The following is a 20913-nucleotide window of genomic DNA, read 5'->3' as shown; positions in this document are numbered from 1 at the left end:
AGTTATAGAATTCCAATAAATAAGCTAGACTTTGAAAGGGGTCGGAAGTAGAGAAAAGGAAAGGAAAGGAAAAACCTTGTAAGAGCGCCTAGTCAAGATCGAATCTCTTTCAATTTGGTCAATAATTTTCGACTGTCTCCGCAGTCTTTAACTGCTGAATTAAAGTCTGAGCTAAAATAACGGTAGCTCATACCTGTTGATGTTGAATCACCATCAGCTAAACGATGAAATGAAGCGCTTCTAGCTATCGACGCAGTAGTAGAAGGTCGGCAAGATGAGTTAAAAACAACTAGTTACCAACTAATGCATGCATTAATAGCGATTTTGCAGCTTCATTCTCGTCAAGCACGCGGTTCTTTGATTCTATTTTGAGTAGCATGCAAGCTATTAATCTGATCAAGTTTACATATCAGATGAATATACCTGAAACGAAATAACCATGAAAACCGATAGTTTTTGTTGATTCGGGCAAGAATCTAATTGTTTTGATATTAAAAATCTTTAAGAGAATGTTTTCAAGAGATTCAGAATGGCAGTTTGGCTCTTTTTTTTTTATCACTTTCTAATATCATATATGTTAAGAAACTCAGAGAGACGTCTTCTCCTACATATATAGTACAATAGAATAAAGAAAAGACTTTGTAATCATCCACTCAATTTCCTTGGTTTCCACTATGCAAGGATTTGCTTTTGTTCAACCGTACCATGACTGCCTTTTACTTTCTGTTTTGCTTTGGTGAAAATCATAACTGTAGTTACAATATATATAGCAATAATTAGCGGATGAACAAATTTCGTAATCTGCGCAAGCCTTGGTGGGTTGAGTACGAGCTTGGCATTTTTTCTCCTCGATCATTACCTAACCATATAAAACATACTAAAACATAGGATTTCTTGGAATTGGACGAAAACATAGGATTTCAAATCAGTTTTAATTGCTTTTTTTAAAGAAGAAACAATTAAAGTTTAAAAGATGGTTTTGAGGTACGATAATCCTCATTTTAATATCGCCGAGGTAGCTTGCTTATATGCTGGCTTTCTCGGTCTCGGGACTTTAAAGACTTTCAAGCAACAACGACGAGGTCCTGAACCTTTATCAAGGAAAAGCCGCTTTGGTAAAGAACCGTTGAAAATCGTCTCTTGGTGGATTCTGGCTCTTGCTTTGACATATGTATGTAGCTAGGGAATAACGGATATTCAGCACATGTCCGTTTAATACTTACATTGGGTTTTTATGTTAATACCTATTACATAGTATTAACACCCAATTGTGAAGGGCTTGATTTTGTTTATGGTACTTACTAACTCATTCTACATAGGTAATTGATATCGCCAATTTAGTCGTCTATGCTTTGAGAACTCCTAACTGGTGGCCCCATAAGGCTTCTGTGGTGTGCCTTGTTTTGTCGCTACTCTTTTGGGGCATTGTGCTAATCAGCTGCACAGACACATCTGAATTACCAAGATACACTAATTCCTTTTTCTCTGCTTATAGAGTCAATGTTTTATATGCATGGTTAACGGAAGCAATCTTTGAAACCGTTTTTCTTGCATTCACACCCATTCCTGGCGATACCTTTCAGGGTATTCTTATGGCTGATCACCTAGCCCGTCTTCTTTTATGCATTTTTGCTTTTGCCATTTATGTAACCTATCGTCGTAAGAAACCTTCTCGTGACATGATGGATTACGAAGAACGAAGAATGTTTGAAAGTGGTACCCAACTGGATCCCGAACTAGGTCAAGATCAATCTTCCCAGGCGCTTCCACAAGCAGCTAAGAAAAGTGACTCTAAAAAGCCCCCAAAAAATACCTCCTGGATTGCTTATTTCAAGTCTTTTGCTATACTTTTCCCTTACTTATGGCCCGTTAAGAACTTTAGGCTACAGCTTCATATCTTTGTTTGCGTTATTTTGTTAGTTATCGGAAGAATAGCTAATATACTTGCTCCTCGACAACTTGGTGTGGTCACCGAAAAGCTTTCTCAAACCGGCAGTGGTGTTCCCTGGTTTGAAGTTTTTCTATTCGTTTTTTATCGCTTTCTTCAAGGAAATATGGGCTTAGTTGGCTCTTTGCGTTCTTTTCTGTGGATTCCTGTTTCACAATATGCTTATCGTGCACTTTCCACAAAAGCTTTACAGCACGTTTTGGGTTTGTCCTACGATTTTCATTTAAATAAACGAGGTGGTGAAGTTTTGGCTGCATTAACCAAGGCAAACTCCGTGAATACATTTGTCGAGCAACTGTTATTCCAGATTGGACCTGTTCTTACAGATCTTGCTGTAGCAATCATCTATTTCTTCGTCAAGTTTGACGTGTATTTTTCCCTCATTGTCCTCGTTATGACATTTTGCTACTGTTACGTTACCGTTAAAATCACTTCCTGGCGTACTGAAGCAAGAAGGAAAATGGTTAATAGCTGGCGCGATAGTTACGGGGTCCAAAATGATGCTATCATGAATTATGAAACTGTCAAAAACTTTGATGCTGATGATTTTGAAAATCATCGTTTTGGCGATGCTGTAGATGCATATCTTCGTCAAGAAAATACGGTTCTTTCCAGTTTAAGTGTTCTGAACATCATACAGGGTGGTATCTTCACTTCTAGTTTATGTGTAGCTTGTTTGCTAAGTGCCTATAAAGTGTCATTTGGTTACAATACAGTTGGCGATTTTGTGGTTCTTTTGACTTATATGACGCAACTTCAGCAGCCTCTTAACTTTTTTGGAACTTTGTATCGTTCGCTACAGAACAGTATTATTGATGCAGAGCGACTACTCGAAATATTCGAAGAACAACCTACCGTGCTTGAAAGGGAGGATGCTACTCCTCTGAAGGTTACGGATGGCCGAGTTGCTTTTTCGAACGTTTCTTTTGCTTATGATCCTCGCAAACCTGTTTTATCAAACGTCAGCTTCGTTGCGGAGCCAGGTAAAGTAATAGCCCTTGTAGGTGAATCAGGCGGTGGAAAATCTACTATCATGAGAATTCTTTTGCGATTCTTTGATGTAAATAATGGTTCTATAACTATTGATGACCAGGATATACGAGATGTCACGTTATCTAGTTTACGTTCGTCAATTGGTGTGGTCCCTCAGGATAGCATTTTGTTTAATGATACTGTTATGTACAACATTAAATATGCTAAACCAGGTGCTTCTGATGAAGAAGTGTATGAAGCCGCCAAGGCAGCTCAGATTCATGACCGAATTCTTGAATTCCCCGATGGATATAATTCTCGAGTAGGAGAGCGAGGACTAAAACTCAGTGGTGGTGAGAAACAACGGATGGCTGTAGCTAGAGCTATTTTGAAAAACCCAACTATAATTTTGTTGGATGAAGCTACTTCTGCGCTTGACACAAACACAGAACGTCATATACAAGCTTCTTTGAACAGACTTGCTGCTGGTCGCACCGCTATTGTGATTGCCCATCGATTATCCACTATCACAAATGCTGATTTAATTCTTTGCATTCACAACGGAAAAATTGTCGAAACTGGTACGCATGAGGATTTGCTCAAGCATGAAGATGGTGTGTACAAGAAAATGTGGTTGCAGCAGGCAAACAAAGATTCAAGTTCAAAGAAGTTTTCTACTGAGTAGGGTTTTAAATTATTTTTGTTTTTTCTTTTCAGTTTAAATTTATTGGTAGTTAGTTCTCTAACAATGTAGTCTGATTACGTCTCTGGTATGTATAATGATAAAAACGATTATTTATTAAATTAACTTATAATCTCCAAAATTTCCAAACCAACCCAAAATATCCTTTTATAATATATGTTCACGTTTTTCATGGTAAATATTAAAACAAAAAAAAAAGAAAAAGAAACGTACTGACTAAGTACTAGACATTTGTTGAAACCACTGTCGTAAGGCAGAAGATAACAACTGAGGAAGTTCTTCTATGTTCCTTACTACCAAGTAGTATTCAAAAGCAAACTCATCAATATATGGTTGAATGTTCAATTCCATAGTTCCATCTTCTTTTGTAATGTAGTGTACTTTGTTGATATCCAGCACAGACGATTTTTTCATATCGTTAACATTGTCAAGAATAACAAAAACAATCATTACTTTTTCTTCTTGAGCACGTCGAAGAATTCTACGAATAGTATCATGGTCTTCACAAATACCATCGGAAATGATAATTTCAAGCTGTCTCAGATCAGTCTTATTGCTCACTTGCAGGTTAGTACCAGCATAATTGAACAGACGCATAGAGGCATCCGTAAGAGATAAAACATTTGTTCCGGATTGCTCAAAAGAAAAGTGTGAGAATATGTCTGCACCAACTTCAGAGGAGAAAGGTTTGTCAAAAGGATGGAGTAATTCAGGCTCATCGCCAAATTTCATCACTGCAATTTGACCAACTTCAAGCAAAGATAAGGATTTCGTCACTAAGGCTAAAGTTTCCAAAGCAAGCTTTGTACTATTAGATTCACTCATCGATTTAGAATCGTCAATTGCAATCATAACTTGATACGTTCGCTTACTAGGTTTTACGCGGCGCATCCAGATTTTGTCTTTCTTAAATTGAGATGCGATGTATGGAATAATCCGTTTCATGTTCAGACGCTTACCCGTGCGGAAATCACCTTGCATCTTGGTTGCTAGAGTGGGTTCCAAGATTAGACGAAGTTGTTCACAGAGCTCGATTGAAAGCTGCCTGGTTGATTCCTCATGCTGCTGCCAACTCACGCGAGCCTCATCTATTGAGATGGAAGCAGGGGCTTTGGTGGTTGTAATAACACCTTCATTCTCCATGGCACCTTCAATATCGTCGTACTCCTCTAAGTCTTGATCAAAACTAGGTTGATGAATTACATTTCCGGTTTTTAAATAGTCAACTCTTGACTTATCTGTACTTTCGGAAACTTGTTTTGACTCCAAACTTGTTTCTTGATCTTCCTTTGGTTGACTATCATTCACGTCTAGCTGAGCATCCATGTCCATAGGTTCAGGAGCGTTCACATCTTCTTCTTGGTCTTCATTAACATTGAGGCTTTTAACTTGCTCTTTATCAGCGTTGCCTAAAGCTTGAGTATCTTCTTCTTCTTCCTCAGCTATGTGAGCAAACTCGGTAGCATCGTCAATATTCTTTTGCTGGCTATCAGCTTCTTTCTCAGTGTTTTCTGTTTGACGCTCTTGAATTTGACGAGCTCGTTGCCATTCGCGTAACTGATCACCAAGACTTTGATATTGTCTGTCTGCAGATTCTGCTTCCTCTGATGCTTTATTCTCTTGATCGGTTGTTGCTTCAGCATCATTTTGTTCTCCAGCAGTAGCACCTGCCCCTTGCTCGCCACTTTCAGCAGCGCCTTCAGCATCGCCGTCAGTAACATCCTCATCGGCAGCATCGACTGTATCTCCAGAGTCCATTTGAGCTGATGCTGACTTAGAAGCATCATCCTGTCCACTCGTGCTATCTTTGGGCTCGTCTGCAGCATCCTCATTGTAATTTTCTTCTGGAACTTCTTCATCAAGCGCATTCTCTTGTTGTTCTTTATCGTCCTCAGGAGATCCTTCATTTTCTGCTTCTCCTTCATCCTCTGCTTCACCTACTTCATTCGCCTGATCTTCCTCGTTCACAGCCTCATCCTGAGAAGCAAAACCTTCCTCTTCTTTTATATCTTCCTCTATATTGTCTTGTGCGTCATATTCTTCAAACTCTTCAGCCTGCTCTTTTTCGTTTTCTTTTTCAACTTCTTCCTTAGTATCTTCAACATCTTCCGGCATATCTTCGTCACCACCGCCTTCTTCCTCTTTTCCTTCATCGAGCTTCAGGTCATCTGGAAGCTCAAGGATTTCATTGTTTTCCGGCTGTTGCGGAGCGTCTTCCGGGGCTTCTTGCTGAACTTCATCCTCGATACCAGGAGCATCACTGTCACTTTCCTCTTCTTTGTTATTATTTTCGGGGGTTTCCAGCTCATTGGAATCACCATTCTCCTCTTCTTTGGAAACAAGGTCGCTAGTGTTATTTTGAACAGATTGTTCATTAGACTTCTCTTCATTTCCACCCAAGTCTTCTTCATTGGGCTCATCCCACATCTTCTCATTTAGGTCTTCAGATAGCCCCTCGTTGTCTTTATTTATCTCCTCATCAAGTTCTTTTTCTTCATCATCTGAATTACTTTCGACGTCGGAAGCAGGTGCGTCTTTAGTAGCACCACTCATTTCTGTATCTAGTTCACGAGCCTCAGAATTTTCCTCCAGTTCGTCCTGTTCATTAGTGTCCTCTTCATTTGCAAGTTCTTCGAGATCGTCATCTTCGTTCACGGTATCGGAAATATCTTTTGCACCAGAACCAGAGCCAAGGCCAGTGCCGGATTCCAAATCACCGCCTTCCCGAGCATTTTCGTCGTCTTGAGGAATGTCAGGAGTACAGAAACCGTTGGAAGCAACCATCAAAAATAATGAAGCAATCTTATGCAAACTTCGTGATTCCTTCACATGCTTTACCAAAATGTATGTAAAAGCTTTTTCGGCTGAAAAAATGTACTGTTCACATACAGGAAGAAAGTGCATAAAAAGACGCATACTATCCGAATCTAAGTCTTTGTTTTCAAAGAACTTCTTGAGGTCGGACAACTTGGATACAAACAAGTCAAGCTTAAATGCAGCTAGAAGCTTATTGATTAAAACACTTTCGTCATACAGAGTACTGTCAGTGTTTTCGCTTTCTAAGGATTTGACACATTTAGAAACCTCCTCTGCTGATGACAGTATTTGATCAAATAAAGCAGTCAATTTTTCAAAGGCCGGATAACGCATATCCAAATCGCTAATCTTCTTGTCCAGAAACGCAGACTCGGGTTTTACAGAAGATACTATGGACTTTGACCAATACAAAGCTTCAGGCATAGACGAGGCATGATCTTCACTGTAGCAAACTAATTCATTTACCGTTGCCTTTGTGGACTCCAAACAACCAAGTTGTTGGTCGGACATGAAGAGAGGATTTGAATGGGCAATCATATCTCTTGCGAACTGCGAACTGTATTCTGACAAACGAGTTGATACAGATGCGTAACCACCGTTGGATATTATTTGATGATGTTTAGATAGAACCACTGAATAAATTGAACACAATGTCGATAATTCCGTTAAATAATTTTTGAAGTCCTTATAATTAAAATTATCGGCTTGTTTGAACATTGAGGTGGTAAAATTAAGCTTCAAAGACTCGTCTATTCCGATACCTTGGTACGCAGACTTGATACGTTCCAGAGATTTAGCAAAATTAACTAGACTCAAACGTTCTTCAAGTAACCAACTTAGAGCACTATCAAAAAGTCCGATAGCCCTTGTCACTTCTGGCGTGGTAAGGTCATCATGCTGATTACCAGGTAGACGATGTACTTTGGGGATCAAGTCGAGAACTGTTGAGAGTGATGTGTTTAGATCATCAATCAAATCAAAAGACTTTGGGAAAGCAGGTATACTCGAAAACAAATTTTGGAGGGATTTCATTGTTTCTTCTACACCCGCCCTAACCCTGTATTGAAAGCCAAAGCCATGCAGGGTCTTATAAGTATTTACCATAAGCAGATGTTTTCGGGTCTTCAAATATTTAATTTCTGAAATATTCTCATCATTAGCTGAAGATGGCGTAAGCTTAAACAATTCATGGGCACTATTCACTATTTCGTCAACTGCTTGTGTAAACGAAGTATTAGCAGGATATGAAAACTTCAAGAGTGATTTCATCACTTGTACAGTTGATTCCGTGTTGTAAAATCTGGCAGGCAAGTTCGCATAGACGGCATTATCAAGAGCCAAACCAGAATAATCGACTGTCACCTCTTCCTTCAAAGTTTCTGTGTGTAAGTTTATTGGTTTAAGCAACATTTCCCAATGGAGTTTTTGGGACATATGAGGAGTCACGGGTTGGCGCAGAACCTCTCTATATTTATGTAAGGTCTTATACAGCTCCATGTGACTCTTTCTGGCATTCTCTTTAAGAGCATAGACATTGGTGTCTTTCCAGCTCATAAGTAATATTCTTTCCTTGATTTTCTTCTCTAAATCCTCACGCTGCACATCTATAAAGTGTGTTATATTGTTTTCAAATAACTTTAGGTAAGAATAGATTTGCTGAAGTGTAGCACATAACCCCTCCCATTCGTTCAGGACTTCCAAATGTTTTACGAAAGTAAGCAAATTACTGAGACAGGGACGATATTCTCCAACACTCAAGCCGTTAAAAAATTGCAGAATGACGGAGGCGATTTCGTTCAAAGATAGCTTGTCCAAGGTACACTTTCGAAAATGAGGCTGCAATATCACAAAATCCAAAATGGTATATAATCGAGGATACGTTTTCTCCACGAGTTTATATTCTTCCCATAATAATAAGTTCTTCCAATTCGATAGCTCAAATTGTCTCCACTCAATAATTTTACTTTTAATTAAATCCATGTCACTTACTAAAGAAAACTGTCGACTGGCAAGCTTCTCCCATTCTGACAATAAATGATGCAGCCGCTCAATTTTGGCCAACATTTGTGCTATGGGGGTAAAAACTGACATACCTAGTGTTAAATCGGTAGCCTCTTTCAGACCTCTCAAAACAAAATTATCAGGCCATGATTTCAATAACGAATTGGTATGTGACTGTAACCCTACCAGTATTTCTCGCACTTCAATCAATTTAAAAGGGAGCGGATCAGAGTAAAAGTTGTAGACAGGAGGTGACCAATAGTTAGCTGCATCCTTGGAAGATTTGACACCTAAACAGAGAACGGCAGCCACTATATCGAAGTCCGCGGAAATCGATTTTTCAAAATCTGAAAGTCCTAACCTTCTAATTAAATAAGAACCAATGTCTAGAAGCTGCTCGGTAGAGCATGTCTCTTCAGTCCCAATAAAAAAGCTTTTATAAAGAGTCCAAAATGCATATTGAAGCTGAGAAAATCTAGTTCTTTCTAGTTTCTCTTCTGGTTGTTCTTCAACTTCTTCATCATAATTTATAAATACCTGCATGTATTCGTTATTCTCAAGGTTCAGGCCTCTCTGGCGGAAAAGTCTGTGTTTTTCTTCTTCCTCTTCTTGCTCTTTCTGAACAATTTTCGTATGATATGCGAAAAACTCGCTTGCCAAAACAGTGAATGACTTGGCTGCCGAAGATTGAGGAAGGTCATTCTTCTCCTTACATAGTTTCGCCGTTGCGAACAATAAAACCTCAAATTTCAATGCTGCATTTAATTGTAAGTCAGAAGTTAACCGTATAATATCCTGCACATCTTCGAACAAAAGCGGCTTTGATAATTTCTTAGGACTAACTAAGTGAGACATCAAAGAAGCGGATGCACTGACCCGATTGTCCAGCAACCTTCTAGCTTGTGCGACGAGCATATCAATACCGTAAATGATGTAACTAATCAAAGAAATAACTATCTCGAATATATCAGTATATTGAGAATATGCTTCACGCAATCTTCCAACGAAAGCAGTCCATTTATATTTGAATATTTTAGCTTCCTCTAACGTCGAGTTGTCTGGGTTTTGCATAAGTTTTAATGACAAATCGAGAGCGTATGAGTTATTCACAACGTTATCCATCAAAAATCGCAATTCATCAAACAAAGAGGTACTATTACTTTCAAGAGAACGGAAAACACCAGTACTAGTCGGAATAGACTTATTTATTTCCTCCATGCGCAAAGAAATTGACTTGGTGAGTAGGTTTTCTTCCTTGCCAGACTTATTATCTTCCATCATCTTTACAACTTCTAGCTCTCCAGAAAGCGAATTTAAGACCCCCTTGCCATTTGCAGAAGATAATAAAGGTAGAAGGGCTGGATCATAAGGCTTATCAGGAACATAGGCAAGCAACAAACCATACGCAAAATGGATGTAAGCAGCAGCCTGATTCTTACAGGCATTCTCATGATTAGCGGTCGACAACGACTGCCGCAAATAACCTAATGCATTCAAAATATGCTTTTTGTATGATGTTTTGAAACGTGCACTACTTTCCAAGTAGGACACAATATCATCCACAATTAAAACGGATTGCTCTTTCAACTCTCCGTATGGTAATGTCAACGGTCTTATTATTTTCTCCTCATCTGCAGAGAGTCTATCACCTTTGATTTCAGGAATTATGAGCAGCGGAATCCGTTGTAACAGCAAGATACTAGCTCTTTCTAAAGGATTTTCAGTAAAGTGCTTAGAACGTTCAGTTATATGCCTCATTAGGGTGTGGTGCATATCTTCGTATCTTTTAACAGAAGCCATATTCAGTTGTTCATCAATTGAAGCAAAGGCACGTGTGATTAAATCGAACGTTTTTCCGTTAACTAAAGAAAAGAAATCATAATCAAAAAGAATTGCAAAAGGAATTTGAGATGCATTAAAATTGAGACTGGTGAGGACGGATAGTGGACTTATTGAGCCTCTCGTATACAGAGCAGCGCGCACATAATTTGTAAATGCTTCAGATGAAACGCTGAAATTATTGAGATCGGCTGTGTATATTGTTAATAGATCCGAGGCCGCCAAACAACTGAATGTTGAATAAAATGCTTCAGGAAGCTGATCCTGTTTAGAGTTTTTAAGTGCTACTACACCTTCTTCCAAAATTTGCATATATGACTGCAAATCCTGAGATTCATGTTGTTGAGTCACTTTCATAAGCAATGATAAAGTCGTAGTAACAACATGAGAAGCTGTAGCTTCCATGCCCAAAGAAGGAGTATTTGCACGCAAATATTCCTTTAACAGAATGTCAATTTTTGACCATAACGACCAGTGCTCCTTCGTTTTGGGTACTAGCGGATGGTACTCGGACCAAATATTTTGCATATGTTCACCAGTAGATAACTGCAACGCCTCAGTAAATTTATTAATGAGATTATGTGGGGCATCTAAATATTCTGAGTTATGATCAGAGACAAACTTAGATGACCATTCCTTAAGCATTAATGAATAGCAATGGAACCTACTGAAATCGAACTCAAAAGTACCAGTCCATTCATACATGCTCTTCCACAGTGCAATTAAGTTAAGAAAATTTTGAAGATCGTCAACACTTGCTAACGAACTGTCTTTACGTAATTTATCAATTGAATTGTAAATGTAAACACTTAGGTCATTCAAAAGCTTCCAAACTGAAGATAAAGCACCTTTATAATAAGAGACACCATGTAAGAATGCGTATGCGCTTTTAAGAACGTAAGTATTTATAGAGCCAGATTGTACGGAAGAATAAACTTCTTGATTAAGATGCTTTAAGTCGAATTGAGCAGCGTAAAGAATGTTCAACAAATAAGCCTTCCAAAATACTTCAGACCCGCAATTTGAGGATGCGATATTTGTGAAATCGTTCATAATAGAAACAAGGCTCATTGATGCTGATAACAACGGATAATCATAAGCTTTGATATAGGTAAGTACCTCATTAGGAGTTTGACAATTCGAAAAATCAGCTTGTTCCAACGCGTGTATATAAGGTGACTTCTCAATTGAGAGCGTTTTCTTATTATCATCAGAAAGTTTTTTTAGACAATCCAACTGATCATTCGAGAAATAGCTAAAGACAACAGCGGCTATTACGTATGGTGATACGAGTGTTGTTGGAAACTCATTTAGACGTCTATGAATGTCAATGACAAAAGAAAAGCTAGATGATCCCGCGTCTACGGCAGAGCAAATGGGGGAAGGTAATAGCACTGAAAGTTGACGATGATCCAAAGACGTTAGACCATTGTTCAACATATAAATTTCAACACCCCGATTCCTCATCGATCTTGAAAGCTCTCCATAAAAAGGGTTCACTGTTAAAAAGAGTCGGAAATTAGGATGAGGCTTTATGACCTTTGGCATTCCGGATTCCGTGGGTCTTTCGTTAACAGTCAGAGTACCGCCGTATTCTAATAAAGAATTAAGACGATCAAGCACAGCGGGACTGCAAAGATTGGCGTTATCGAGAACCAACCAGTGACCATTCTCGACTGCTCTTAATAAATAGCCATCTATCCATTCAAATTTTCCTGTTGCGGGCACAGACGCTTCTTTAATTAGCTTGCCTGCCAGAGTGAAGTATGGTCGCAAGTGTTTAAAGATGGCGGTATGATGTCGAATAGATCGAATTTCGGCTATTACCCACTCCAAAGTATGGAGGCCTTCATCAAGTGTAACAAAGCTGGTTTGTAAAACTCTCAAAAGTGATGTCCCTTTAAGTATTTCCTCAAGGTCTCTGTGCTCTATAAGAAGATTTAGAACATTATGGGACAAGTCCAACAAGAAGGCAGAAATCTTTCTAGAAATATCAACCTGTTCATATTCACCTAATAAATCCATGGTGTCAATTTCCGAATTAATTGCCATTTCCTTCAAATCTACGCCACAGACAGCTGCAAGGAGTCGAATAGTGCACGTCTTACCAGAAGCCGAAGGACCTACCAAAATACAAGGCCAATTTTTGTTTATGCAAGTAATCATAGACTCGACCACATCGTATTGAGATTGCAACAGCTTAGTGTCGTCTAAAGCTGTGTCTTGAGTGAGTGAACTTCTCTCCAGAAATGAATGGCCAACTTTCAGGACATTTGAATCTAGCTCAGAACTAATTATGCGTGGTTCATATTTTACACCGAACACTTCTTCAAATAGCCTGATCACGCGTTGGCGATCATTATTTGTTCGCATTCGATGCAATACCACAACCTCCAAATACTCAGCTGGAGAAACACATGTATATTTTTCGGCTTCAGATAAGAGCTGTAACCAACGCATGGCGTCACGTAAGTTGAACTCCCATGGGCTACCACTAACTCCAAACGAAGCATCAATCTCAACATACTCTTGAAGCTTGAACATGAACTCGATGATATGCAATCGCATGTTTTCATCAACTTGGCGATAGTTTTGGCTAGCTATTTCAAGCATATCGCTTTGCAGCAAAGGCTCGACATAGACTACAGTAAATCGGTTAACAAAAGATTTAGGAAGTCCTTTTCTGCCACCACCTTGGTTTTGTGGATTCTGTGCCGCAAACACTCTAAAAGTTGGATGCGCTTTGAATACTCTGTCCAGTTCTGGTATATAAGCTTCACCACGATGATCGAGACAAGCATTTAAGCCTTCCAATACTGTTTGAGAAGCTAAATTCAATTCATCAAGAAGAACCCAATGTCCATGACGCATTGCAGATAAGAACGGAGCATCACGCCAAGCAAACTGGCCACCTTCACCTCCACTAACAGGTGCATCAGAGCCGAAAAGATCCATTAAATCAGTTTGGTCAGAGAGATTAATTCGAACCAATGGATAACCACACTCTCGGGCCAAAGCCGATATCAGACTTGTCTTGCCGACACCGGGGCTGCCTTCTAAAAGGATTGGCTTTCGAACTTGCAGAGCACGAACCACCTTAGCAGCGTTAACTTTGGTAGTGTGTGTCCTGAGGTTATAAGTGGAGTCAGGATTTACGTTAGATCCCAATTTGATATCGAAGTCTCCAATATAGAAAGAAGATTCGGTAAATCTTATCATTAAATTCTCGGTAACAGAGTATGTAAAATCACTTCCACAAAGTGCACCCAATTTGGATGCACATTTGTTACGCTCATCAAAAAGTAAGTTCCTATTTCTGCCAAAACCAACCGCGGATATAGCACCAAGTGCGTCAATAAATACCATCGAAACAGCATGGAATAATATGGCCTTATCGTCACTAAGCTCAGAAGAATTTATAAAATCAACGGCCGATAAAACATCTCTAATTGATATTATGTTGCCACTCTGGTAGACGTTACTGTGCCAGTGAGCGTATTGTACTAATGGTTCACCAAGGTGTTTTTTGGTAGGAATTAATTTCCCTTCTACGATTTGAAGAATATCGTCAACCGAAGTCATTGGAGGTACCCAAATTTCTGTAAATCGATTTCTCAAAGCAGGAGAAAGTTCCTTTTTTCCGTAGTCACCTCCGGGATTCATGGTCGCAAAAAATGCAAATCCATCCTCGGCAGTTAAAACAGCAGCAGCATCATTATGTTCAACTAATGTTAATGTCCTCGAAATCTCAAGAACACTGTTGAGTCTTTCAAGTACAGAATCATCAGCAAGACTAATTTCATCAAGCAAGAAAAAATCTCCACCTTTCATTGCTGAAACAAGGGCACCATCGTGCCACTCAAATAAGGAGTTAATCTTTTTTATGTGTTTTTCAATAACAACAGATAAGTCATCATTTTTTTCTGAATGAGAAAGGCTGTCAAATTTTGAGATCAAGTCCTCAACAGGGTAATCCTCTTGAGCTACATTAAACTTCTCAGAAAGTTGAATATGAAGTGTGTTGTTAATGAGAGATCGATTACGCAAAGGTCTTTGAGCTCCAATAATATCGCCATTCTCTGTATCTTGGTGAGCGTTGACAATATGTAATTGTTTGGAGAGACATTCAGCCAAAACCTGACACACAGTGGTTTTACCGCAGCCGGTATCACCAACTAGTAAAACAGGCTCCTTAGCTTGAAGGCAGTGCCAAACTAAGGAAAATAACCGAATCATTGGCGCGGTCCATATGACATTATCAAGGGGACCAACTTTAGCATCAGTCCTAATTGAGTCTATAAAGTCCAAATTATACAGATTGTCAGTATTAATTTTGATCTTCATCACTTTCTCAATCACCTCTTGTACTGCAAATTTATCTTTTGGATCGCGTGCTCGTTCTGCCAGGAGCATATATCCGTTTTCAGCGAGTTGTTGATAACCTACTGCATCACGAAAAGCCCAGCGGAACAAGTCTCTAAGAGTAGCAAAGGAATTTTTCTGTTCAAAAATTCTGGTACTTTGGCGACGAAGAGAAAGTTCACGGAATACTTGAACAATTTTTGCAGCGTAAGACGGAGCTATTTTACAACGCATATGCAAAATAGTTTCAAGTTCATTTTCAGGAATATCGTCAAAATGAATTTCCAAAAACCTATTTCGAAATGCGCGAGATAAGTGTTTACGACCAGCGTAAACACCGGGCGGGTTTTGGGTTGCAAATAGCATAAAGTCAGGATGTGGTTTCACGAGCGATTCCGTTTCGGGAATGAACAATTCACGGTTATCATCAAGAAGACGGTTCAAAGCCTCCAAAACGTCAGTGGGAGCTAAGTTCAGCTCGTCAAGTACAATCCAGTAACCGTTTCTAAGAGCTTCGACGAGGATACCTTCTCTGAAAACCAAAGAACCCTTGTCATCCGTTACATATGAGCCGAGATACTCTTGAAGATCGGTATGTTCGTGATTATTAATTCTCACAAATTTATGACCCGTTTTACCGGCTATGTATTCGATCATGCTCGTTTTACCACTAGATGTAGGACCCTGTATTAAAATTGGAAACATTCTAGTCGAGCAAGCACGAGTAATATTTAGGAGATTTTTTTGTACGAAGGGAGTTACAATGTAATGTTCCTGATCTCTAACAGGAAATGAACCCTTTCTGAGCCAATAGTGACAGAAGGCGATATAATCACCGACGTCCGGTCGTTTTGGAATTTGCCTAAGAATAGCATTCTTCTGTTGAACCGATATCTCTCCTAACGTATAGCGTTCAATAAATTTGTATAGTATGTTTTCACTATTTTGATCAAGCAAAGTTAAGAATGACATAGAAAAACCTTCATATAAGGAACGTCTAAGACCATAAATAGGTACAATTTCTGCCACATAGCATAGTGTTCTGCTCAATGTACGAATGGTATAATGAGGCTTCTGTCCGGCACCATCAACTAGGGAACCATCAACAGAAAGGCGTTTGGCAATCTGGTATAACTCGGCAATATCACGAATAACGTAATCATCACCAATACAAAGAGTTCCTATATATTTACTTATGATTGATAATAAGTCTGAAAGGTTTCTATCAGGAGATTCAACGTAGATTTCTGTAAAACGGGACCTAAGCGAAGTTTCTAACTCCCGTTTGCCCACGTCCGTTGAAGGATTCATACAACCAAATAACCTGAAATTAGGGTGAGGTGTAACAGGATTAACATCACCACGATCGCTTAGTAAGATGCCAGGTTCATAAGAATTTAACAATTGCCCAATAGGTTCTAAGGTTTCCATGGATGCTAAATTTATCTCATCCAACAAAACCCATTGCCCTGAACGTATAGCTTTAACCAATGCACCTTCAACGAAAGAAAACATAAAACTTTTTGAGCCACCTTCAAGCATTTTACTAAATTGTTCAACTTCTTCTCTAAACATTTTCCAACGATTTTCTAAAGCTGGTTGATTTGCCAATCTCTTTTGACGCTTCACAGGGTTTTCCTGAGACCGCGTCCTGGAGAAAAGCGATTTAGATAGCGCTAAGGCCTCATTCCATATTTTTAAACAGGTTTTCCATCTAAATCTTCTGGCAGAAGTAGAGGCTGCTGCTAAAAATTTCATGTTTTTCTTTACACTAAAAGTGGTTTCAAACAGACTCAAGAATTCTTCATGTAAAGGAAGGCCTAGTGTAGTAACGTTTATGGGCTTATAACCGCCAAGCATATCTGATGATTCTGTTTGCTGGGACATGTTGATAACAGTGACTCTTTGACCCAACAAATTAGCCAAAAGCTGTACGGTAGTTGTTTTACCCGTACCTGTTTCACCAACAAGCAGTAAAGGTTCATTAGTTTGAACAGCAACAGATATCTTTTCTAGCAATGACAAAGAGGAAGAAGTAAAAGCATATGGATTACTACTAGAGAAACCACTAGAAGATACTTTGGGCAATTTAGATCTGCCAACCGTGACCGCAGTCTCAGAATCATGGAAAGAAGGAATGGTTTCGAAAAAATGCTCAGCTTTTTCAGGTGATACATTTAAGTCAATGGCAATGTTACGCACGACATTATCTATACCCTGTTTATTTGGTATAAAAGCACTGAATACATCAATAGCTTCTTTAAAAACAGCATCTTGAAGCTCTTGGGGGATTGTTGTATGATCAACAGACACATGATAATGTCTATACAGAAAAGCAACGCGCTTCATAAATTTGTAAAAATCGCGGAGGCATAACCGCCGATATACCCTAGAAACTGCAAGAAATGTTCTATTTAAAAAGAGATCATAAATATCATTATAAACAGAAAATAGGGTACGGGAAATGGAAGAAAGCTCTGGATATATTGTTGAAACAATTTCGATACATTCATGAGGAGCAGAAACCATCTCAATAGTCTTCCAAAGTCTTTGTCCCAATATAGTGGAGTTTGAAGAAGTCGTTGCAAAAACTTGGAAAGAATTTGCTGCATAAATAGTTTCCCCTCGGGAGGGAACTACAAGTTGTCGTTTTTCTAGCAAAGGCAACAATATACTTAAAACCTCGGCAGGTGCTTTTTCTATATTGCTTAACAAAAGCCATTTTCCGTGTCTCACAGCTTGGGTTAAAACACCCGGTTGCCATTCAAATTCACCTGGACGAGGGCAAGTGTACGTTCCTATTAGCATTTTAGGATCGGTAGAGTCCGTAAGGTGGATACGAACTATCCTTTGTCCAAGTAAGGCAGCAATTTGAGTTATAAAATATGTCTTTCCCATGCCTTCTGGGCCAGCCAGGAGCAAAGGCTGCTTTCTTACAAGAAAAGGACTTACACGATTAAGATTTTCTTTAACGCTTTCTGTTTGCACAAGAGTGGTGGGCAGAGGTTCATTGAACTGGAAGAAAAGCTCACCACCCAATTCAACGAGCGGAACATGATTTATTTTTGCATTTGATAACAATTGTCGTAAAAAGTATGAGTTCTCGCTAGAACTGCGAGTTTTAGCTAGCTCATTTAATTTGGCAATTCTTTGATCTTCAAGCACAAGGAACTCATCATATGAGTACAATTGCCCATAGCAATCGATTTTACAGCCCTTTCGTTTTTCATCAGACGCGTACAAAAACCATAAATCGTAGTCTACTTTTGACCAAGAGCGATGTAAGCGAATTCGCTGCAAAAGAGTTGTGGGAACATATTTAATATGCTCTAAAATATCAAAAATTTGAGGGTATATTACAACCCACTCAATCAGCTCGTCCATCCCCTTGAGCGTTGGTAGAGTGCAAAAGCTGAATTGTACCAGCTACTATTCTCTGGCGTTTATTTGAAAATTGAATTTCCTTCCATTTCGTTATTTGTAGTCACCACCACTTGACCGCAAACTTGTATAAAATAACTGTACTTGCTTGGAAACATAATATTTGGTTAGTTTAACGTGACAGTGAAAGATATATTCCATAGAGAACTCTTGAAATTTTGTGCTCTGATTGAGAAGTTTTGGAATACTGGAAAACTGAAGAAAGGAGCATGTCCGAGGAAGCATGGGTAATATAACAACATAAACATGACATTGTTTTATTAACAAACAATGTAAGATTGAAGAGTATTCCGAAAAAGAACTCAACTTTATCGAAGAAATCCAAAAGGTTGAAATTGAAGAAGCCGAGACTCTATTGAAAAAGTACTCGTTGCCGACTCTCCAAAAGAATGGAATTGCTTTAGTTAATCTTCGTATAAGTTCTATTCGAACGGGTTTTGGTGGAAAAACGTAAGGCAATATTGTTTACCAAATTTTATTGCAGCTAAGTGTTTGAAAATTATAGGGTAATTGAATTAGAGAGAGATCCAGCTTTTAGTAATTCAGATATCTTACCCGTGAATTCGTTTTCTCCAGGAGATGTGGTGAGATTGAGCCAAGGAGGAGGGAAGTCAGATACTCGAGCTTCAAAATCTGTTGATAAAAACAAAGGAACTGACCCTTCTACCGAAGGTGTTATAACACGAGTTCAAGAGAAAAGCATTTCAATTGCTCTCAACTCGGAAGAGGATGTTCCTTCATTAGCTGAGGGCTTGTCAATGTAAGTTTTTTGGTACTGATGGCAGGTAAGACTAATCAATTATATAATAGAGTAAAACTCGCTAATCGCACAACTTATGAGCGAATGAAAGATACCATGATTGAATGGAAGAAAAACCTGCCCGAATATCGGATGCCATTATTTTACACATTGACAGGAAAAAGGGAAGCCGATACTTCTCTTGAAGAAGATATGATTAGCGAACTAAACTTTTTCAATAACGAACTTAATGATGGTCAAAAAGAAGCAGTTCGTTTCTCTTTGGGTGTTCAGGAGTTAGCTCTTATTCATGGACCACCTGGAACCGGTAAAACTCATACACTGGTCGAAATTATTCGTCAACTTGTAAAGAAAGGGAAAAGAGTTTTGGTCAGTGGTGCCTCGAATTTGTCTGTTGACAATATCGTCGACCGCATTAGTCAATATGGAATACCGATGGTACGGTTAGGGCATCCTGCACGACTCTTGCCTAGTGTTTTAAATCATTCTCTGGATTTTTTGTCTAGAAGTGGGAATTGTGGAGAAGTTATTAATGGTATTAGCGAAGATATTGACATTGAACTCAACAAAATCAGAAAAACTAAGAGTGGAAAAGAAAGAAGGGAAATATATAAACATGTGAGAGAGCTTCGAAAAGATTATAGGCGTTATGAATCGCAAAACGTTTCAGAGTGTTTGAGGACAAGTGATATTGTCTTTTGCACGTTACATGGTGCCGGGTCGCGTCAATTAAGAAATGAAAAATTTGATGTGGTTATTATAGATGAAGCCTCACAGGCTTTAGAGCCGCAATGTTGGATTGCACTCTTAGGAGCGAAAAAGGCGATTTTAGCAGGAGACCATATGCAACTCTCACCGAATTTGCAAACAAAAAACCCTTATTTTTCTATGTTTGAGCGTTTGTTGAAAATACAAGGAGACAAAGTAAAACGCTTTTTGAATATCCAATATCGAATGCACGAGCTCATCAACAGGTTTCCTTCTAATACATTTTATGAGGGCAAGCTTATTCCGGCACCTGCGGTAGCGAAGCGTTTGCTAATGGATTTACCATATGTTGAAGAAACCGAGTTGACGGATGCGCCCATATACTTCTATGACACGGACGGTAATTATCAGGAAGATGGTGATAAAGACATGGGTACTACCTTGTACCAAGATAGTAAAAGTAACAAGTGGGAAGCGCAAATCGTGTGCCATCATGTTTCAGAGCTACTGAGTGCTGGACTTAAGGAAGAGGATATGGCCATTGTAACGCCATATAATGCTCAGGTTGCTTTAATCCGAAGCATGTTGAAGCTTCGAGGAATTGAAGTTGAAATGGGCAGTGTAGATCGAGTGCAAGGACGAGAAAAGGAAGCCATTATTTTTTCGCTGGTCAGAAGTAATGATTTCCGCGAAGTTGGCTTTCTGGCCGAAAAGAAGCGATTGAATGTCGCAATTACCCGACCAAAGCGACAATTATGTGTTGTTGGAGACGGAAATACTGTGAAGTGGGCCAGCGACTTTTTTCAAAGATGGATGAATTTCCTCGAAGAAGAAGCAGTTGTAATGGAAGTTGAACCTTCCATATTTGAATAATAGAAGATGCTAAATATTTCTTTGGGTTTCGTGAATACCTTAGCGGCCTTCGATTTTGGAACCATAGGATTCTAGGTTTATCAAAACTTTACGCCCTTGCTTGACCAGGACTTACGTTCCAAGTCTCTTATTTTTTACGAAACTACAATAAGAACTAGAAATGCTATTTAAATCTCAAAAGCTACTTATTTACGGTAGAGTTTATCTTTCAATGATAGAATGAAAAAATACATGAAATAAACTAAAAATAAAAAACAAAATTGAATGAGAAATTTCAGAAAGTGTAAGTAATGACTAAGCTCTAAAGAAGGAAAGCCGTTCTTTTTGGTTAGATAACTAAGCAATTCCCATCATCTGTTTCCATACTTCTTCATTGTACATTTCTGCTTTGTAGACTTTCGAAAGTTTTCTTTTTATTGTTTTTTTGGCTTTTCTAACGTTCCTAAACATTTGGATACGGACATTACTGTAGTTTATAAAAAAACTCGG

The 20913-nt window shown here is 38.8% G+C and overlaps 3 protein-coding genes across 3 annotated transcripts; 2 read left to right on the top strand and 1 right to left on the bottom strand.

Annotated features, from left to right (window-relative positions):
• Positions 1-973: 973 nt before the first annotated feature.
• On the top strand, positions 974-3605 carry hmt1 (vacuolar phytochelatin and glutathione S-conjugate ABC family transmembrane transporter Hmt1; the record flags this gene model as incomplete). The annotated part of the gene is made up of 2 exons (XM_056183613.1): positions 974-1171; positions 1320-3605. The coding sequence occupies 2 exons, from the start codon at positions 974-976 to the stop codon at positions 3603-3605; spliced, it is 2484 nt and encodes an 827-aa protein (XP_056038959.1).
• A 234-nt stretch (positions 3606-3839) lies between these two features.
• On the bottom strand, positions 3840-18026 carry mdn1 (midasin, Mdn1; the record flags this gene model as incomplete). The annotated part of the gene is made up of 1 exon (XM_056183612.1): positions 3840-18026. One exon carries the CDS (start codon positions 18024-18026, stop codon positions 3840-3842), a length of 14187 nt encoding a protein of 4728 aa, XP_056039390.1.
• A 266-nt stretch (positions 18027-18292) lies between these two features.
• Positions 18293-20424, top strand: SOMG_04834 (DNA polymerase alpha-associated DNA helicase A; the record flags this gene model as incomplete). Its single annotated transcript, XM_056183611.1, has 4 exons — positions 18293-18310; positions 18361-18533; positions 18589-18843; positions 18894-20424. 4 exons carry the CDS (start codon positions 18293-18295, stop codon positions 20422-20424), a joined length of 1977 nt encoding a protein of 658 aa, XP_056038958.1.
• Positions 20425-20913: the final 489 nt, after the last annotated feature.

Source organism: Schizosaccharomyces osmophilus, chromosome 3 (assembly GCF_027921745.1).
Source record: "Schizosaccharomyces osmophilus chromosome 3, complete sequence".
In the NCBI taxonomy this organism is placed as follows: Eukaryota; Fungi; Ascomycota; class Schizosaccharomycetes; order Schizosaccharomycetales; family Schizosaccharomycetaceae; genus Schizosaccharomyces; species Schizosaccharomyces osmophilus.
Note: the sequence above shows the minus strand (reverse complement) of the source record. Positions and strands in the feature narration are given on the sequence as shown.